The following is a 19,267-nucleotide window of genomic DNA, read 5'->3' as shown; positions in this document are numbered from 1 at the left end:
AAGTTTGCTGTTGCTTCCTTATCAGGCACGGCAAGACTGCGAGACTGCGCGACTACGAGACTACAAGGTTGCCAGGTTACCGCGCAAAGGGCACAAAGGCTCACACGGCAGGCCTGCCAACACACGAGACCCCGCGCCACATTCAAACACACCACTCGATTCCAGGACCAAGGCCTCACGCTGCAACCATCGTAAAGGGCCTACTTCACACCTCAACACATCGCTCACGTCGCCAGGTGGAGAGCCCAGTTGCACCGTGTAGCCAGGTACGACTTTGCTCTTGTGCCTCCCCCACCGGTTAGGGACTGGCATTTCCTGTACGTGGTTCTGAGGCTTTGCGGAGAAGCTCAACAATAGCTCCAAAGTTACTGTGACTTGAAGCCCATCTCGCAACGAGCCAATTCTGTTGTCGATTGGGCCCTACAAATATTGGTGTCGTGAGAGATTTCGCACGAGATCCAGAAAAAGAAGGCAGCCAAAAAAAAGAGGGAGGAAAGGGGAAGAAAGAAGAAAAAACTGAGAGAGGGAGTGAGAAGGCACAGTCTTCTTCTTGACACTAGACCACTGAGGCGTTCAAGTGCTGAGGCGCACCAGACCGCGCACGACTAACTGTACAAGTGTCTCGCGCTGTGGTCACCTGGTCACCTGCCACTTCCTCCACTTCTTGACCTGGATCATCACCACCTGCCAGCTTTGAGAGAACTGCTCAACTGTGGCGCTCAATTTCTGGCTCGGACTTCAATACACTTCGAACACGAGTGCGATAGCGTCAGACCCGCGACCGACACTTACCCTTTTCCGTCTGCTCTTCTTTCTAGAGAAGAATCCTCTCATCCTGAATTAGCCCTACGGACGTCTCGCTAGCGGTCCAGACAATACTCTCCATCATTTCCCGCTCGCCACTTGCCACTCGCGTGCAAAATCTCAGAAGCCATACGCGTGTCTCTGCTGCCCGGAAGCCCAAAGCCTCAAGTCTTCTCGATAAGCTTACTGTACCGTGCTCAATTGTCGTTGTCGATTCTTCGTGACTCGAGGCAGGCTTGACAGTCTGGCGACACCTGCTGCTTTTCGCGACAGCTGGAGCCGCATCGCACCTCTACTGTGTGCCTCCTGGCATCCCACCATGGGCACCAAGTAGGACCACATTCACGCAGCACCGAATCGCATCATATCCTGCGAATAAATTCTCCGCTGCGAATGGGTGCGCTCTCTTGCACTGGATTTCAAAATTACACTTATTCTTGAATTTGTTTTCCTTTTTGGGCTCTGGGTTAGACTCGCACTGGTTTAGATTTGTTATACCCTCTACATCTCATTCTTAATCTTCCTTGACGACATACGACAACCTGTATTACTTTCATCGACATCGAGGTGCCGATAGATACAACTCATCACTACCCGTTTGCACTGGAATTGGTCTCAAGACAAGACGCTTCTGAGTCCGGAATTTCATCAGACCATTAACGACCTAGAGCTTCTTGTCACGCATTAGATACAACAAAGATTTTCTTGTTTTATTATTATTGCCAACGTAAGTTTCTTGCATCCCAGCACCATTGTAATTCTATGTCGGCTCTGGTACCTTTGCGATTGAGACGGGGTACTCGTGAGAGAACGGCATGTTGCGCTGTTTACAAAGAAGCTACATCTCGGAAATGTTTGCTAACTGTACAGGTCAAAGGGCTTCTTCTACATTGTTTGTCGCTCAATAACATACACACTTTTCTGCCCGTGTTTAAATCTCGAGTGGCGGCTTTCGGATTGCGATATAGTGCTGTTTTGGGCATTCGGGGTGGCATATCCTGTGGGACGTGAGACATCATGAGCTCCAACCCCCTCAAAACCGGGACCACGTCGAAACTTGGCCAAGGATCGTTTCCTCCTGGGCCAGCTACAACCCAGAGTCTGCTCTTGGAAAAAGTTCAAGCCCGGACATCAACTCCTGACTCAGAGGCACTAGCAAGCTCGGATGACGAAGGAGAACACCGCAACGAAGCATCTCAGGCTGCCCCTGTTCAATCTCACAAGCCCGTCCGCCGATCCTCGTGGCTCAACGATACCTCTCAGCCATTGAATCGACCCCGTAAAGGCTCGTTTGCAAGCAGTTCCATGTCTCCAACAGGATCGCACCCCAGCACTCCATCAGCTGAGGCTGGCAGCGGCCCTTGGGGTTCTCATTCAACCTCTTCAGTTGGCCGCCCAGCCAACTCATCAGCATTTTCTTGGGGGACCGGTATTTGGAATGCCGACCGAAAGGATGCGTCGTCAAGGCTAAGCGAAGTTCTTCCATCGCCAACCTCTATAATTCCACCAGGGGCAGGCAGTAATTCCTTTTTTGGATCCGACTCTGGTTTGAATCAAGTTTCTCCAGGCTCTCGAGATTCCATGTCTAATTCCCAAATCCCATTTGCTATTCCGTTACACCCCACTCCTAAAACTTACCGATCCCAGTCATATTCAGTTGGCCAGATGGACCCCGAGACGGCACCACCAGGTGGAATGACTTCATCTGCTATCCTGGGGCGAGCACGTCACCCGGCCTTGCAGCACCGACCCTCTCGACCCAGCATGCTGAGTGAGATGGCAAATGATGGTTCAATGCTCGGAAAGGTCAAGGAAGTGGAAGATGATGACGATGAAAGTACATCTGAATCGCTTCAAGGCTCCTATCACCAGATGTCCGAATCCAAAACTATCGAAATGCTCACCCGTGAAAATGCAATGCTGCGCCAACAACAATACAACAACTCTCGCATCCGGCCTCGTGCCTCTACTGGTGCATCCTTTCTTGGAAATGGATATGAGACTGTCCCAGAAGAGTCGGATTTTGCGGTTGATGAACTGGACGAGGCTACTGATTCAATCGATTCGCTCGGCAGGCGAGCCTCGGGTCGGCGTATGAGTGAATACGGAGCCAATGCTTTCCGCACTCCCCTGGGTCTGAACAACCAAAAAGCGGACAACTTGAACCTTAAAAAGGCTGCCCTGTGGTCAAGCTCTCCGGGATTCTTCGGTGGGGATATTTCACAGAGCCGACGCCATTCATTTGCCAATATGCCAACTCGACAAGGCTCTATCAGCTCCATTGCTGATTCAGTATCTGCTCTCGATGCTTCTGGGGTGGGCGAGGGACAGTCTTCCCAGGGGTTTCCTGCTGGATTTGGGGATGGCACTGGGATGGCAACCATCAATAACCGTAAGTCACTCTTGTTGAAATCCCACGAGCAATTATTGAGTTCAGCGACAGAAATGTTGGCCGGCTTGCCAAGCACAATGCAGCCTGCCTTTAGCAATCCCTATGCACCACATTTTGGTCTTCAGAACCAGTTCACCAACCGTCCGCCTTCTCCTCACCGCAATGTTTTCGGTATGGCTCAGCCCAGGCACAACCAACTTCTTCACGTGGTCCTGTTCAAGTGTGTCAGAGCCGACGTGTTCTACATTCAAGAGGGTAGGGGCCTCACAGTTAAGCCTGGTGACCTGGTCATTGTTGAAGCAGATCGAGGCACCGATCTGGGAACAGTCGCCAAGGTCAACGTTGACTGGCAAACTGCAAAGGAGCTGAAAGAGCACTACGCCGAGGAGCACTACAAGTGGCTCATGATGTATTCACAAGGCGCTGCTGCAGCTCAAGAGGGTTCCGGCGCAGGTTTGATGGCATCATCTAGTGTCCTTCAGGGCAGCGCTGTCGGCGGCATGGGACCGCCCACCCAACACCATCTGCAAGAGCCAAACGCCGGAGAGCTTCGACCAAAACTTATTAAGCGCCTTGCACAGCATCATGAGTTGCAAGCTCTATGCGATAAAGAAGGTCAGGAAGCCAAAGCAAAACGTGTTTGCATGCAGAAGGTGAAGGAGCACGGCCTCAACATGGAAATCCTTGATGCGGAATTTCAAATGTGAGTTTTTGACACCCTTCATCCTCGAAGGCAAAGGCTACAAGAAAGAAGGCTTGCTTACTAACTATTAAATTGCAGGGACTGGAAGAAGCTTACATTCTACTACTTCGCTGACTCTTACATCAACTTTAATTCTCTCGTTACAGACCTCTTCAAAATCTACAAAACCAGGATCTGGATGTCTGCTATCAACCCAGCTTCATTTGCCAGCCCAACGCTAGGCATTCAGGCACCAAGTGGAATTGGTCCTGGTGCTGTAGGTGTCGGGCGTGCCTCCGGAGGCGAAAGACGCCAGAATCCTCAAGGCCAGGAACAGCAGCAGCCACAAGCTTTCGGCCGGGGATACCGTCCAACATTTTCGCAACCCTTTGGTAGTGATCGAAATGTTCCACCAACGTCAGCATACCCGCCGAACAACTATGCGTATGGGGGTGGTGTATTTGGTAATGCCCGCGGCACGTCTGCTCCATACGCTCCAAGCCTCTCTCCAGGTGCGGATGGATTCCCAACTGGATTTGGCCAGCAAGGAGACTTCCAGTCTCTCCGCCAGCGGTTTCCCGGAGCGCAGAATCTCCCGAGTCCGACTCCACACGCAGCAGGCGTGTCACCCATAACTGCACAAAACGACTGGAATACCGCATTCCAGGGTCTGTCCCTAAACACACATTGATCATTGCTCACAGAACTAAAAGGGAAACAAAAGGAAGCAATGGCAAGGAATAGTTTACGCACACAGGCACTACTGGTGGCAGCTGATCGCCAAGAGTGCTTGGGAATTGTAGCTGGCTGAATTGTGCGGTCAATTCTCTTGTTTACAATTGCCACATTTTCTTTTCATCAAATTTATTAGTCCTTTTTTTTTCCTTTTTACAGTATTCTGGGAATGTGATATTTGGCGTTTATATCAAGAAAGACGGATGAACAGTGGCCCAGAGAGAGAAAAGGCAATGGCTCCTTGCTTGCACGCACCAGAGAGGCTGAGGTTCAAACATAGACAGAAAGATGCTTGAGTAAAAACAAAAAAAGGGTCACTCACGCTGTAACTAATATGCAACGAATAGGGGATAGGCATGACTTGGGTAGGGCGGAGGTCATGTACGAACGAATTTTGGGCTCGTTGGGCGATATGTCTGTTCTTGATTTACTCTTCTTCGTCCTCTTAACGAGTTTTTGTTACATCATATTTTGTCATTCTTCTGCTACCGCGGTTCTTGGGCATTAGGTGGCTTTTGGGCTTGTTTTAGAACTTAAGAGCAACTTCGATGATTTATGAGTATATACAAATTGGAAGGCGTTTCAATTTAGTTTCTTTCCCGTCATTCGCTCTAGAAATATTCGTTCATGTTAGTTTAACTACTTGGTATAAAGTGTCTCTTCTCTGAGATTGTGGTGTGAGATGCGATTATTGCCAGCTGCCAGCTGCCAGACGCTACCTGGACAGCTGTTGGGACGGCGAGGTAGCTCCTTCCGTGGACTTCCCTCTATTCTCCTTTATCTGTCAGCCTTCCAAACTTCTTTTTTATGTTACAACCTACGCGGACCCTAAGAAACCCTCAACTGCTACACTTTGATATGCCACGGGGGTAATTGGTACTGGAAAACCGCATCTTCCAGGACCGCAATGGCGCCTCTGACAAGAAAACGAAAGCTACTCAAGCATGGTGCGTCCCAGCTCAGCAGCGAGTTTGGACGAGAATGTCATTATATATACGAAATTTGAACACTGATCCGTTTTGCAGACGAAATTGAAGACACTGCTGTGGCAGGCAGCGATTTGGAACAGGATGCTTCAACCTCTCTTCCGTCATTGCTCAGGTGTACTGGGGGGCAGAACCCGCGGACAACGCTGTCGCAGGACGATGGAGCTTCGCTTCCCTTGCAGACGAGGTTTTTCTAACAGCTATAAATGCTCCTGGTGTTTATTACTTTGCTGAATTCTCCTATGTTTTCTAGTGCAACTTATTCCCGGGTAGCTAAAAAGGCTAAAATAAATACCCAGGATGCGAGACGGGATTTGGAGAAGACGGCTCGCGACCTACAGGCACAAATCAAGACCCGAATTATCTGCCACGCAGCGTAAGAGATTTATACTAACCAAATTCAAACACATGCTGATATTTCATAGTTCCTTGCATCAACTACCAACTATAAAAGAATTGGTGACCAAGAATCTCCCAGATAATATGCCTTCGATATTGCCTCATACTTGTAGCTCCTACCCGGGACAGACCGGGATTGCAAACGATTCTTACCATAAAGCAATCCGTACCTTGGACGGATTTCGTGTTTTAATGAAGGATTACGAAGAATTGAGCAAGCGTGAGAACAATATTAGGATGCCCTCCTGCGCACGGTGGAAGCAAGATGGTATGGATTTACAGTTGCTTAGCGCAAGTCTCATGGGACATTCGATGAAATGTGCTGAACAAAATATTATTCCGAACGCCTCTAGGATCTCCACAAACATCGGGAATGATGACATTGACCACATTGCCGCAGAACTACTGCAGGAAACGTGGCAACAAAAGACGGGCGAAACTTGGGGGAATACTACTGAGGGCATTTTACAAGCCTTGTTTGGACTTGCTGTTTTTCTGCCATAAAGGGCCGAGCCTTGGCATTTACTCGTGAAGATTGGGATTCTTGTTCTAATGGAAGAGTTCTACCATAATGTTAAAAAACAGCCCATGCCAACTTAGAGCCATCAAAGTTCCGGCTTGCCACACACTAGAAGACACGAAGATCACATCAATAAAGTCGAGATGGTTTCGTAGTAACGCACAACCCCCTTGTCCACTGTTGTGTGATCAATTACAGGCGGCAATTTTGTGGAACGTTGAGCCCCACTCGAAAAGCTGACTCATCAGCGTGCCAGTCAATCCGTGCATTAGAAACAGGGCCAGGGCATTACGGGGCAATTGGTGAACGGCTAAACCTGAAAGCAGACTAGCGCATCGCTTAGCCCACACAAACTTCCTCCCAATTTTCAATTCCGCTCAGCCCTGGGATAATGTGCAAGTTTCCTCGAACGAAATTTCGACTCTCTGCTCCCACCACTACTAACCCACTACAGGAATCTCGCCTCACAAACCGGTTCGTCATCCCAATACTCTCCTGGTGGCAGCATTCCTTCTACACCAAAATACTCTCTGGGAGCAAGGACGAATTTAATTTGAGCTAACGTCGTTGCTACTCGAACAGCCAAGATGGGTGCCCTCAAATACGTTGAGGAACTTCAGAAGAAGAAGCAGTCCGATGTGATGCGCTTCCTTCTCCGAGTGCGCTGCTGGGAAGTACGTTAAGTCCAATTTACAGACACATTCAATGGCATATCGTGGACGAGCGAAACGGAGTCGAAGTCTCTATTCCTACTCGAACTTCATTCGGACATTTGTTTTGTCTGTCATCGAACCTTCCCGAGTTCCCCTTCGATAAGAAATCATCGAAACAAAGAATTGTGCATCTTTGATTGGCAATGAAGAGGAATAAAGGTGGTCCGATGGAGCTTCATCCCTCGCTTGAATGAGAGAAAGAAAGAGACTCGAAATATCCGGCCGCTCGGTCTGTGCTATACACTCGTTGAACTTTTGCTGAGAGTGCGTAATATAGTACCGTCAGTTGAACGTGATTCACCGCGCCTCTCGCCCTTCGCGCCCCGACAAGGCCCGGCGCCTCGGATACAAGGCCAAGCAGGGCTATGTCATCTACCGCGTCCGCGTTCGCCGCGGCGGCCGCAAGCGCCCTGTTCCCAAGGGTGCCACCTATGGTACGTACAAACAAGGCTGGGGTCGAAGGAATTTGGGGATCCGCACCGTGAGCTGCGCAGAGACAAAGATGCCATTCTCCCGAATGCCTTGTCTTGACCGCACTCTACGTGCCCGTCTCTACTTTCTCGGCAACCGCCGCTATGAATTCGCTACCACTCATGCTGACTATCCAAACAGGCAAGCCCACCAACCAGGGTGTGAACCAGCTCAAGTACCAGCGATCCCTCAAGGCCACCGCCGAGGAGCGTGTCGGCCGACGCTGCGCCAACTTGCGCGTCCTCAACTCGTACTGGATCAACCAGGACTCCACGTACAAGTACTACGAGGTCATCCTCGTCGACCCCCAGCACAAGGCCATCCGCATCGACCCTCGCATCAACTGGATCGTCAACCCCGTTCACAAGCACCGCGAGGCCCGTGGTCTCACTGCTACCGGCAAGAAGTCCCGTGGCCTCAACAAGGGCCACCGCTACAACAAGACCCAGGCTGGCCGCAGAAAGACCTGGCTGCGTCACAACACCACTTCCCTGTGGCGCTACCGATAAACGTCTCGTCCGTGCGTCGCACAGTGTCGCTCAATGGAAACTTGACGTACGTGACGGAACGAGTGAGCTTGGGAAGGTTGTTTGGGGCGTGGTTTTTGGCATTGCGTGGTTGCTATTGCTTGGAATCATCGGTCAACGGGGCTCAAGGATGAAAAAAAGGGCCATTATGACTTGGTAGCTTATTATACAAAACAATGCTGGAATGGAAATGATTCCCATAATGACGATAATTTCTTACCTTCTTCTGTGATGTTGATGCTGCTTGCCTAAGGCGCTCTACTCTCAAGAGGATGCCAATCGACTGAGGCAACTAACAGGATAGAAGACCAAGATGTCCAAGATGTCCAAGATGAAAACGAAATACGAAATTCCTGCTTTTGGCGCCGTGCCGAGTTCTCTATGATGTTCGTATGTCTCCACCGTGAAAAGACTTTTCTACAACCTACTTAAGTACATAAAGTGGCGGTAAAAGGTACGCTTTTATGCTTGCTGATCACGCCAATACACCTCGTAGGGCAATTCAAACAGGGTAGCAAGAGCAAAAGTCATGTATTTTATTTTCCGAAAGAGTCTCTCGAGATCATACAAAGGGTCATGCATAACAAACGAAGCAAAGCCTCCCCAACCATCCAACTGCCTATCCAGTTCCATGATCCCATTTCCATCCCTGTCACCAATCCAGCCAAAGTCCCAGATCCGGCGATTCAAGAAAGTGAAGGGGAGAATGAAGCGGCTATACAATCATGAGGCAGTTATAAAAGCAATGCAAGAAACACGGGGATATTCCCGTCTGCTCTCCTCTCGGTTCTGCATGTGCAATACGAGTAGTCATCACTCACTACGTCCGAATGGAAACAAATCATCAGACGCAACTTGATGGTAGAAATCACAACAGAGGGCGAAAAAAAAAGTGAAGTAGAATAACAAAAATGACAAGGGGGAAATGTGTAAAATAACCTCGAAATGTGACAGGTCCGCAGGGATTGGTAGTCATCTCTATCGATGAAGCTCTTTCGTCGTGGCGATCAGTGTACGCATACAGGATGTGACCTTCTGCTGTTGCCAATGCTGGCAAGGCCGGTCAGTGAGTTTTTTCTTCTCTTTCTCTTCTTTTCTTTTTTTCTGTAACACCCTTCCTTTGTAATGTACACACAGAGCACTACTGTATGTGCTGTGCAGATCGGAGGCTGAGCTAGTAATAAGGCAATGGCGTTCTCGTGCTGTATTTAAGACCATGAAACACGATGCACAATAAAAAGAGTCGTTAAGTCATGGCAGTTTCATAAGCGTGCTGCATGAGAGGCTGAGTGCCATCCAGGGACACGAACCAAAAAGAACTTTTGAGCGTGACGCGTGTTGGTACAAGTGGATCGTGTGTAGGTGGCGATGCAATAAGAAAGAAATCAAGATTTTACACCCAGCGAGTCTCACCGCTGGCATCCACAGACGCATTTGCAGAGTGCGACGGTGTGAAACCACCTGGTGCTCTTTGGTTGAACTGAGACTGTTGTTGCTGCTGGCTTTGAGGTTGCTGAATAGGAGCTGACCCGGATGGAGGGGGAACTGTCAGGACAGAGCTGTTGGGATACGATGCAACGCCCTGGCGAACACCTTGGTTGGCTCCAAGCCCGGCCAATCCTCCATTTGTGATGCCATTGCTCGGCAACATTGAAGCATTTCCTGACATGCCGCGGTTATGGCCCTGGCGGAGAGGGATCTGGCCTTGGGTATTTTCTGCAGGTGTAACCTGGCCACTGGAGGCCGCACTTCCGCGGTTATCATAAGCTGAAACCTTGGCTTGAATGCGGCGGCCGTAAGGCGTTGTACGGATCTGCGGCAGAATGGGTCGAATCGATTCAACTAGACGATACTTCTGGTGAGGCGTTGCAAACTCAAGAGCGGTTTGAATGACGTAGTTGGCGAAGGAATCACGAAGTAGCCGCTCCATTTCCTGGGGTGCAAGCAGCTCTTCAACAATCATGTCCTTGGATGGCGCCTGGGAGCACCGCAAACACTTCTCGATGACATTGGAACTGAACTTGTGCCGTGAAAGCTGGCTGATGCAGCCTTGGAACATAGCAACCATGGGCTCTGTGAAACTTGGCTCATTGAGATCAATGATATACTGAACAACATAGTTGCCGAAAGGATCCTGCACGAGGATACGTGCGTGTTCTGTGATACGTCCGACTAGCCAAGGCTTCTGCTCACCAGAGGCGTGATCAATGCAGCGTTGCAGCACGCAGCAACCGTGTCTGTGGGTGCCTACTTCGACGCAGTTGTTGCCCACGGCATCAAAAATAAACTGGGCATCGAGCGATGTAAGCTTGTTCAGGCACTTCTGGATAACGTGATTGCCATTGAGGTCCTGAATAAGCTCAACAACGCGAAATCGTAGAGCCTCAATGATAAGATGCACCTGCTGAGGGGTGCTAACGTATTCAATCATCTTTTGCAGTGCTCGTGTTCCATGCTGGTTGAGCGCAATGCGCACCATATCCTGTGATGCATTCTGAATCAAAACAGTGCGCTCATCGTCATTGCAGAACTCGAGGAGCTTTTGGCACAAATAATTACCAAAGGGGTCCGTCATGAGCTCGATGACATGTTGATTGGTCTCGAGCCAAATCATATGAACCTGTTCGGGATTGCGTTCCTCTAACTTCTTTTGGAGATAGCGGCAGCCGTGTTGGTCCTTGCACAGTTCATAAATTTGTCCTCGGAAGGATTCAAGAGGCATGTTTTGATAGCGAGACATGGCTACATGAAGATTGTCAATAATTGGGGGTCAAGCTTTGCAAGTACAACTACATACCTTCATTGTCGAGCTGGCGCCGATGTTGGATAACACGGGCTTGGCTGTCTCGCGGCTGACCAGCACCCTGATTGTATGACAATGAGCCATATCCAGTGTAGTTCTGAGCAGGATACAGGTTGGCCCCGTTGACACCGTTCATGCTCATCTGCTGTATCCCTGCCGTAAGCATTGGCATGCCGAAGCTGCCACTTGAACCAGTCGCATTGGAGCCATATCCATTTGGCGTATAAAAATTGTTAAAAGAGCTGGCTGTAGCTGTGGTCGAGGGGCCAGAAACGGCGGTCGCCGAGCTGACTTGGACTGCGGTGGTAAGACTCGGGCCAAAGGGTGCAGCACTCGCCTGCAGAGCGGACTGGATAGATTGAAAGCCATTAGACTGCTCGCGGCTATTGTTCATGGTGTTGTCACTAGACAGCTCACGATTATGGCGCGAGGGCATTGCGCCAGCTGGGATCCGGCCCATGCTGGCATTATGGTTGTGGAAGTGTTGCTGAGCGTGATTATTGGCATTGCCTGACAGGATAGACGACCCGGACGTGTTCTTAACAGTAGGCACATCGTTGGCTGAGAAAGAGCTCTGAAGGCGAGGAGGGGATGCCATGTGGCTGCTCTGGGGTGACATAGCGACAGATGAAGGCTCTGCTGGGCTCTCTGAGATGTACTTGAGATCAAGAGAATGACGTAAAGACTGAGGTCGACTACCGATAGTGATGACTTCGTTGGATTTGCTGGACGATGACCCGTTGATCGCTGACATGCTCTGTTGGTGCCGATGACGGTTAACACGATTCCAGCCGTTGGACTTTTCAGGATTGGGTGACGGGGACAAGGCAAGATCGAGTGCAGCTGAAGACGCAGAAAGCTGAAAGAGAGCGCAAAACGTCAGAAAACAAGGCAGAGATAAAAATGCGAGAAACAAAATACACAGGATGGTCACAGGGGTTTCTTGAGCTGCTGGGGATAGGCAGAGGCAAGCACAAATTGCGCGGTGAGGGCACGACGGCGACTATGAGCGAGGCAACCATGGAGTAGAGGCGAGGTGAGGAATTGGCGAGGCCGTGCAGCTTTGACTGGTGCAGCAGGCAGGTTGACGCTGAGTCAAAGCAGCTGGGCGCTCCAGATGTTTGAGCAGCTTCACGAAAGTACTCGAATGATGAGCAACTGCGCGCAACTGCAAATCTAAGTGTGAGTGCCACTGCCGCTGCTGCTGCCCAGCTGTTGCCGGCTGTCGCCTGTGGTTGCCAGTTGTCGTGTGCCGCCTTCCTATTTTCCCTCTTTTACCCTCAGACCTCAAGAGCTCGTGAACAGCCGATTCGCCCTATTTCTACATCAAAATGCCGGCTGAGCCCTGTCGAACTGCCTCGAAGCTTCAACTCTTCGCCCAAGTTGCGCAGCCACCAACAGCAAGTCTTTCACGAACACGCAATATTTGAAAACCACAGTTGCCCTCACTTACCATTTGATCTTCTCGACGCACGAGGGTGGGGAAGTTGTCGTCCGGTGTGCGACCACGAGGCAGTGAATTGGGCTCGTCGTCTCCAAACAGGAAACGGGTTGTATTGGTTTGGTCAAGGTTCATATCGTACAATCCGTTACGTGACCTTGTAACGGGCATCGAGTATCGATGCAAGCTGACCCAAAATCATTGCATTAGCACATAAGACGAGAAGAGAAGGGCCTACTGAATAGACGCGGAAATCAACAGGTATGCTGGGTGCCACGCATGCCCCCCCGGTAGACTATTGCACACCATGGCCCTAGCCGATGGCAAATTGCAGACAAACAGACACACTGTTGCCCGGCTGGTGCAATCACGCATAGCCTACGCACTTGCATTCATGAGAATCACCTCACTGGAGGCAGAAAACGGGCGGCGAATGTATAACAACAGGGATACCCAGAGTTATAAAGCAAAAAACATTGGCTGAACTCGGGCGAGGCGTGCCAACCAAGACGTATTCTGGAAGTTATTGTTACTTACGCATTTGTGGACCTATGACTAGTCGGGTCCTGTCGCACGGCCTCTTCTTTTTCTTCGTCGTCACTGTTACGCCTAGTATTCGGGTCCGAGCGAGAGGGCATTGCTCTCTCGTCAAACGCATATCTTTGCTGCGTCAGCCCCGATGGTGGGGATGTTAACTGTGATCCAGATCGAGCAGGACGGTTGAAACCCGGGGGGGATGCAAGGCTTGAAGTCGAATAACGGTTAGGCCGTGAGAATATAGATGGGAAACCCGAGTTGTCCCGGTATTCTGGAGGTGTTGTCGGTTCGGACTGGTGTCCTGCAATTCGAATCTCCTCCTCCATCTGCGCCAACTCTTGGGCTTCGCGGCGCTGCTGCTGATCAAGCCTTTGCATCTCCAACTCGAAGCGTCTTCTCTGTTCACGAATCCTCTCATACTCAAGTTTCTTTTGCTCTATCTGTGACAAATATTCAGCGATGGTTCGTTTCATGACGGGAGAATATCGTCACACAAGCAGCCCAGCAGCATCAAGCATGACTTGATATTTTTCTGCAGTGGACATGCCGTTGTCCAAGGGTAACGTACAAGTTGCACTTTGTGCAAGGCCTATAACCGACTAGATTAGCAGATGAACTCAGACATCAAGAACTGAATTGCAAAATGAACGAAGCATGAGATAAGATGGCCTAGGCGGCAAAAAGCAGCAGAGACTCACGTTATTGTAGTCTGGGGCGGAATCCAACCCAAGGCCTCTTGGAGGCGAGGTCAACGCTGCAGTCATTGATGAAAGAGTCGGCACTCGACCAGAATCGGTTGTGAATCTTCGCGGCATGTTGCCCCGTTGATCGTGGGAGGTTTGCTGGGAGACTCGACCGTTGTTGCGAGGAGGCGAAACGAAACCGGCCATCGACGCTTCGTTCCGCGGCGAGTGCTGCGAACGAAAGCGCACGTCATCCATGGTGAGCGGCAAACGCGGAACTCGTACACGCCGGATTGGCAGAGTGGAATCGGTTTCTATACACCTGCAGACATGGAAAGAGAGCAGGAATGGTCAGCCCAAGTCGCAAGCCGAGAGCGAGAAACAAATCCGACGAGGAGCACGTTGGGAGGCGGGGTGCCAGGATGGACGGGCGCGCAGTCTCTGGAGTCTCTGTGCATCTGCTATTATTTGGATGGGCACATGGGTCTAGGCCAAACCACCATGGCGACTTCAGACAAGAGTGAACAGGGGCAGGCACATGCGCCAAAGACCCCCGGCTCGGGTGCTGCCTAGTTAGCGGTGGTTGGTCTCTCACACCGTCGTTGATTTGTACCGCACTTGCGCACCAATCCACCCCAAGTCGGGAGTTGATGGAACCAACGCCACCTCTAGCACAAGGCCATGGCAACGCGAGATACTGGCCGTGAGCATCATTGGAAAGTTAAGAACTGACAAGCATCCCCGTGCTCTGCGAAGGGTAAAACTCTCAAAGTGTGAGAGAAAAACAAAGAAAGAAAGAAAGAGCGGGAAATGGGCCTGCTGCCTTTGATTTCCCCAAAATAGACACGTTTTGCACCGTCTCCTGAGAGGCGAGCTTAGTCCTTAAGAGGACCGTCGACATGATGGGACTGGGTGGTAACATTGATAGTGGGCAATCTCTCGTTTAATTAAGTGTACTTGCCTTGTTTGTCCAATCCTCGGGAACGAAGGTACGCTGGTGAGATGTTGTACGGCGGGGAAAATGGAAACAAAATCAAAATTTGAAGACGACTCAGACGAATGAATAGCGAAAGGAAGTTTAGGCGTCGCAACCCGAAATGCCAGATGTGAGAGCCCCGAGCAAAGCTGCCGAAGCCCTCCACAGAATAATTTGGCGAGAGAGAAGAAGCACAAAAAAAAGCCCCAGACAAGAAGGAAAACCTAGCAGGCGACAAAGAAGACAGGCAAATGCATAATACATACCTGGCCAAGTGCTCCGTACACGGGAGCCACTCAGTCAGGGCAGAGCGCCGGACGCCAACGAAGCTTGCTAGGGTCTCAGACATCGTCCATCAGTGTCTCTCGGGGTCACGAAGCCCAGCTTTAGGCGCAAGGGAGTGGGGGCATGAGGGGATACACATGGGCATGGGGCGAGTGGAGGGATCAATTGATCCTAATCGAGTCTCTGGTAGCCGGAGGCTGCGCCATCAGGCACAGGGTTCTACATACACCCATAACGTCAGGTCTGGTATTGAGGAAGCAACTTTGGGGGCACGGAGTACTTGGCTCGGCCTGGGCAGTACTTGGCCCTAGCCAAAAGATACCTGCTCCGTACATGCTTGAGTACCCAGAGCAGGTAGGCGCTTGGGAGGGCAGGGCTATGCAGCCCGGTTTCGGTAAAATGCCGTCGGCGGCATGCAAGACCGACTGACTGGTGGTTAGTTGGCTGGGACAAGTCGTACAGACGACTAATATTTCAAAATGCACTCTTGATCTCATGTACGGAGTATTACTGGCCCCTCCTTTTTCTCAGAATCGAAAAGGGGAGTATCAAGCGCACAGGACGTCGCGTACGCTCGCAAGCCAACGCAGACCGCTAATCAGCTAGCTAGACATTGGTTTCGAGGCCACACGAAGTTAAACTTCGTGGGCGGCTATTCCGAGCGCAGCAAGAACCAATCTACGGAGTACCAATCAGATATATCAGCCATATTCTCTGCGTGGTTTCCATATTTTCGATTCAAGTCAGGCTGTTGTGCTTTTTGATTTGTTCACCTAGTAAGTAAGGGATATAGAGTCATAAATAAGTATTCTTCTCTCCGTCTCAAATTCAGCAATTGGGGCCGTCGGAGAGCTAGGCCAGGTCAGTTGGCACCGTTGGCAGATGGGTTGTTTGCCCCCAAAGGTTCATTTTAACCCTCTGCCTACTGGAAGGTTTTGCCAACTTGCCAACTTTGCAGTACGGATGACTCCGTAGTTGGGCTCGCGCAAACTCTGGAGGTGAGAGTTCTGCCATGCTCACGTGAGTTTTTGAAACATGGCCTTGACGTTCAGACCAGAAGACAGCAAAACGGAGAATGTGGATTCTGTGGTGCAAGGCCAACGTCACATTTCATGGTCTCCTACTTCGCCGTTACGTGTGCGTAGGGAAGCACCTGCACATCAGTTGAACAGGACCCTGCATGTCCCACTCCACGCTTTCGTCACGGCAAACGAACTACATCATTCCAGACTCTATGTGGTGGAGATGGCTTCTCAAGTGCTTGGGTTCGAAATCCATGGGCACTGCTCCGTACTCCATATCAGAGAGAACGTTCGGTCGAATCTTTTTAGCCTAGCAAGGTCTGCATGAACATCTAAGTGGGTACGACCACGATACTCTCCGTAACATGACCTCACCAAGCGGTGGCGGGAAAGAGTGGGGAGGGGTCTTGGAAAGGGCCGTAGAATTCTTGAGCGTTATACGGAGTAGTAGTAACTCAAGATGTTGCGGCAAATACTTACAAAGTCGGCAGGTCGAGCGTTTGTTGTTCTGTCGTTGTCAATCCCACATAGAGTCAGTCATTGAAGCAGAAGAGGGGTTGGCGGGCTCTCAAGTAAGTTTGTCAAATTCCTGTTGTCAAGAACGATTCGGGACAACTCCATATGCAATACGGAGTACTACTACTAGTATAATAGGAACTTGGGGCTGCCAGCTTGAGTCGTGCCATCTCGGTCCACTAATAAGCCTCGATGTGACATGAGCAAAATCGACCACGACCGTATTTGTTTCTCGTCTTTTCCAACTTATCTACAACGTCCAAACAACGAGATGGCTGCAAGAGCAAATGAGCCTTGTAGCGCAAAGATTTCGAAATTATGACGCTTGATTCGCCCTGAACTTGGACGCCTGCATCCGCCAGCCTATGGGACAGTACTGAGTTGCTACAAAAGTGACGCATGATTGGCCAACGATACGATAGCAATTTGGTATTGGTTGGTTTAACTAGGCCACAGTCTTTGGGTCTAGGTACGTATGATACCTGCCTAGGTACTTAGTATGTATGCGTTCCCTCCCGCCTGGGTAACTAGGCATATGCAAGAGATGGCGTCCAAAAGTTATAGGCACACAGTTTGTATGCACCAGTTGGTAAAGCAGAGAGTCGGAAGTCGGAAGTCGGAGCTCTATGGAGAGGGTGGGTAGGTCGGGAGGTAGGCAAGTCTGTCAAACACCTTTCCTTCTCTGATAAGTTCGCTGTGCGGATTGCTGATATCTGGCGATATTAATCTAGTAGACTTTATGAATAGCTACTTTTACCAAAGCCTGTCATACTTGGCTACTAGATAGCTCAGGGGTACATGAGATAAGCATTTTGCCAGTGGTGAAGCCCAGCGGCTTTTGTTAAGTGAGATGGTCAAGGTCTGGTGCTTCAATGTTGGCAACAATGACCGGAGTTGATGCCGGAGCTCCACCAAGACGAGTTGACGAGAAGACAGAGAAGGAACGGACCAGACCAGACCGAAAAAGACGAGCTCTCAGAGGCTGGCTGCGACCCCCGCAATGCCGCAGTGCGGTGTTGCCTTTTTCTGTTGACCTGTTGACTCAACATTGGAATTGAATCCACATGAATTCTTGACAGCCCTATCATCAACCACACCAGAATGCATCAATCCCAATCAAAGGCTGCCCGAGTCTAGATTTCCGTCATGGCTGTTTGCCGCGTTGCCCCCTCTGCCAGCTTCCAGTTCGGTCCCTTAAAAGGGCCGTGGCCTGTCCGCAGCATTGCTCACCGACATTTTGCGACGGGTGGAGTGATGCAGTAGTTGTTGAATTTGACCAGCGACCATGTGGGGTTCAACGCTGAGAGACGAGGCCAAGAAGCACTTTGAGAAACGTGATGCACTTGAGGCCGATATCCAGACACCACACCCATCTGGACACACTCCGCAATGACGTTCCGCCCTTCCGCCCCTCCATGGCCGATTCTTTTTCCTTCACCTGCATCAGCCATATGCCATTCCATGTGAGGGACAGAGGGAGGTTTCCTTGTGCAGATCCCGCCAAAAGCCAGCCTGCCCAGCCACGCCGCTGGGTTGGTTCCGTGTGAGAGGGGGGAGGGACCTTCTCTTCATCCAAAGGTACTTTGCCATGGTGTTGGTGTACATTGCCATGATTCGGGGATATGTGAGCGACACGGCTGAGGCTTTGACACATTTGACAGCGTCTCACACGGGTGATTGCCTAGATCGGATCTGAGTTGTGCATGCGGGTGAAGCTAACTGAAATAATTTTGGCTCCCCTCGTCATTCGTTCGCTATGTGGGATGGGAGCACAGTATGGCTACTGCCATCGGAGGCTCTCGGGGCCTTGATCCAGCGAGTTGTTGCTGACAACTTGCTCGACTGTAGTCGATACACTGGAAGCTCTCTTCAAGGACTTTTCTCTCTCTGCTTGTATGACGCGCCACACATGCCTGCATTCAACGCTCGGGGTTATAAAGGCGACGTGGGCCAGCGCATACATACATAGTACATCAAATACATCATGTATTGCGCAAACTCGAGTCACACACAGCAAGCTGCCTTGTTGAGGGTGCGGGGTTGTGGGTTGTGAGTACTCTTTTTTTTTTTTTTTTTTCGTTTGGACATGAGGCTGGCTGGACTGGAACGGTCGCTGGGTGAAGAAGCTGTTGATACGTTGGTTATGAGCCTTGTTACGCTAATCGGCAGACCGCCGCCGAATGCATCCTGGCTGCAGAATTTGTCAGTCCACGTAGCGACATCTGGAGTCTCCTCCCAGCCTGCCATGTCCATGTCCATGCCCCGTATGGACAACTCGTTGTTGGCCAACTTGCAAAACAGTTGCCAGTGGTTCATGGCGTTTAGGTTGAATGCCATTCAAAAGTGGCTTCAAGCTGTGAGATAATTTTTTTTTTTTTTCATCTTAACCTCATGTGAAGCTTATTCTTATTAGGATAGCCCAGTGTTTAGTGGAAGGGTCTTGTCCGTAGAGTAGACAGATCACGTACATTGTACTCCGTAATGCAGGCGGCTTATCTTATCGGAGCTGCACAGAGTGCCTCTGCCCGCCAGGCCTATCGATTGCTCCGTGTTCAAGTGGTCTCGCCTTAAGTAGTTACTTCAACGTTCTGTGAGTATCCTCTGACTGCTGATGAATCAGCCGTGGCCCAACGCCAAACGGCACATGCAGTCAAATACTTGTCATGGTACTACATACCAGACATTTGATAGTTGCCAGTCGTCCCCCACCATAGAGCTTGGAGGAGCTTGACTTGACATCCCAGACCTGTATTTGCCTGCGGTAGTCTCCACTTT

General features: G+C 50.4%; 3 protein-coding genes across 3 annotated transcripts; 2 read left to right on the top strand and 1 right to left on the bottom strand.

Moving 5' to 3' along the window:
- Nucleotides 1–1,821: 1,821 nt before the first annotated feature.
- Nucleotides 1,822–4,569, top strand: MAA_01876 (PSP1 domain protein; the record flags this gene model as incomplete). Its single annotated transcript, XM_007819874.2, has 3 exons — nt 1,822–3,196; nt 3,248–3,899; nt 3,978–4,569. 3 exons carry the CDS (start codon nt 1,822–1,824, stop codon nt 4,567–4,569), a joined length of 2,619 nt encoding a protein of 872 aa, XP_007818065.2.
- A 2,536-nt stretch (nt 4,570–7,105) lies between these two features.
- MAA_01877 (Ribosomal protein L15e) lies at nt 7,106–8,211 on the top strand (the record flags this gene model as incomplete). Its single annotated transcript, XM_007819875.1, has 3 exons — nt 7,106–7,192; nt 7,509–7,665; nt 7,844–8,211. The coding sequence occupies 3 exons, from the start codon at nt 7,106–7,108 to the stop codon at nt 8,209–8,211; spliced, it is 612 nt and encodes a 203-aa protein (XP_007818066.1).
- A 1,411-nt stretch (nt 8,212–9,622) lies between these two features.
- On the bottom strand, nt 9,623–13,951 carry MAA_01878 (Armadillo-like helical; the record flags this gene model as incomplete). Its single annotated transcript, XM_007819876.2, has 6 exons — nt 9,623–10,971; nt 11,027–11,891; nt 12,486–12,660; nt 13,011–13,450; nt 13,579–13,599; nt 13,709–13,951. The coding sequence occupies 6 exons, from the start codon at nt 13,949–13,951 to the stop codon at nt 9,623–9,625; spliced, it is 3,093 nt and encodes a 1,030-aa protein (XP_007818067.2).
- Nucleotides 13,952–19,267: the final 5,316 nt, after the last annotated feature.

Source organism: Metarhizium robertsii, assembly GCF_000187425.2.
Source record: "Metarhizium robertsii ARSEF 23 chromosome Unknown MAA_Scf_1, whole genome shotgun sequence".
Lineage (NCBI taxonomy): Eukaryota > Fungi > Ascomycota > Sordariomycetes > Hypocreales > Clavicipitaceae > Metarhizium > Metarhizium robertsii.
This window is presented reverse-complemented; position numbering and strand designations above follow the sequence as displayed.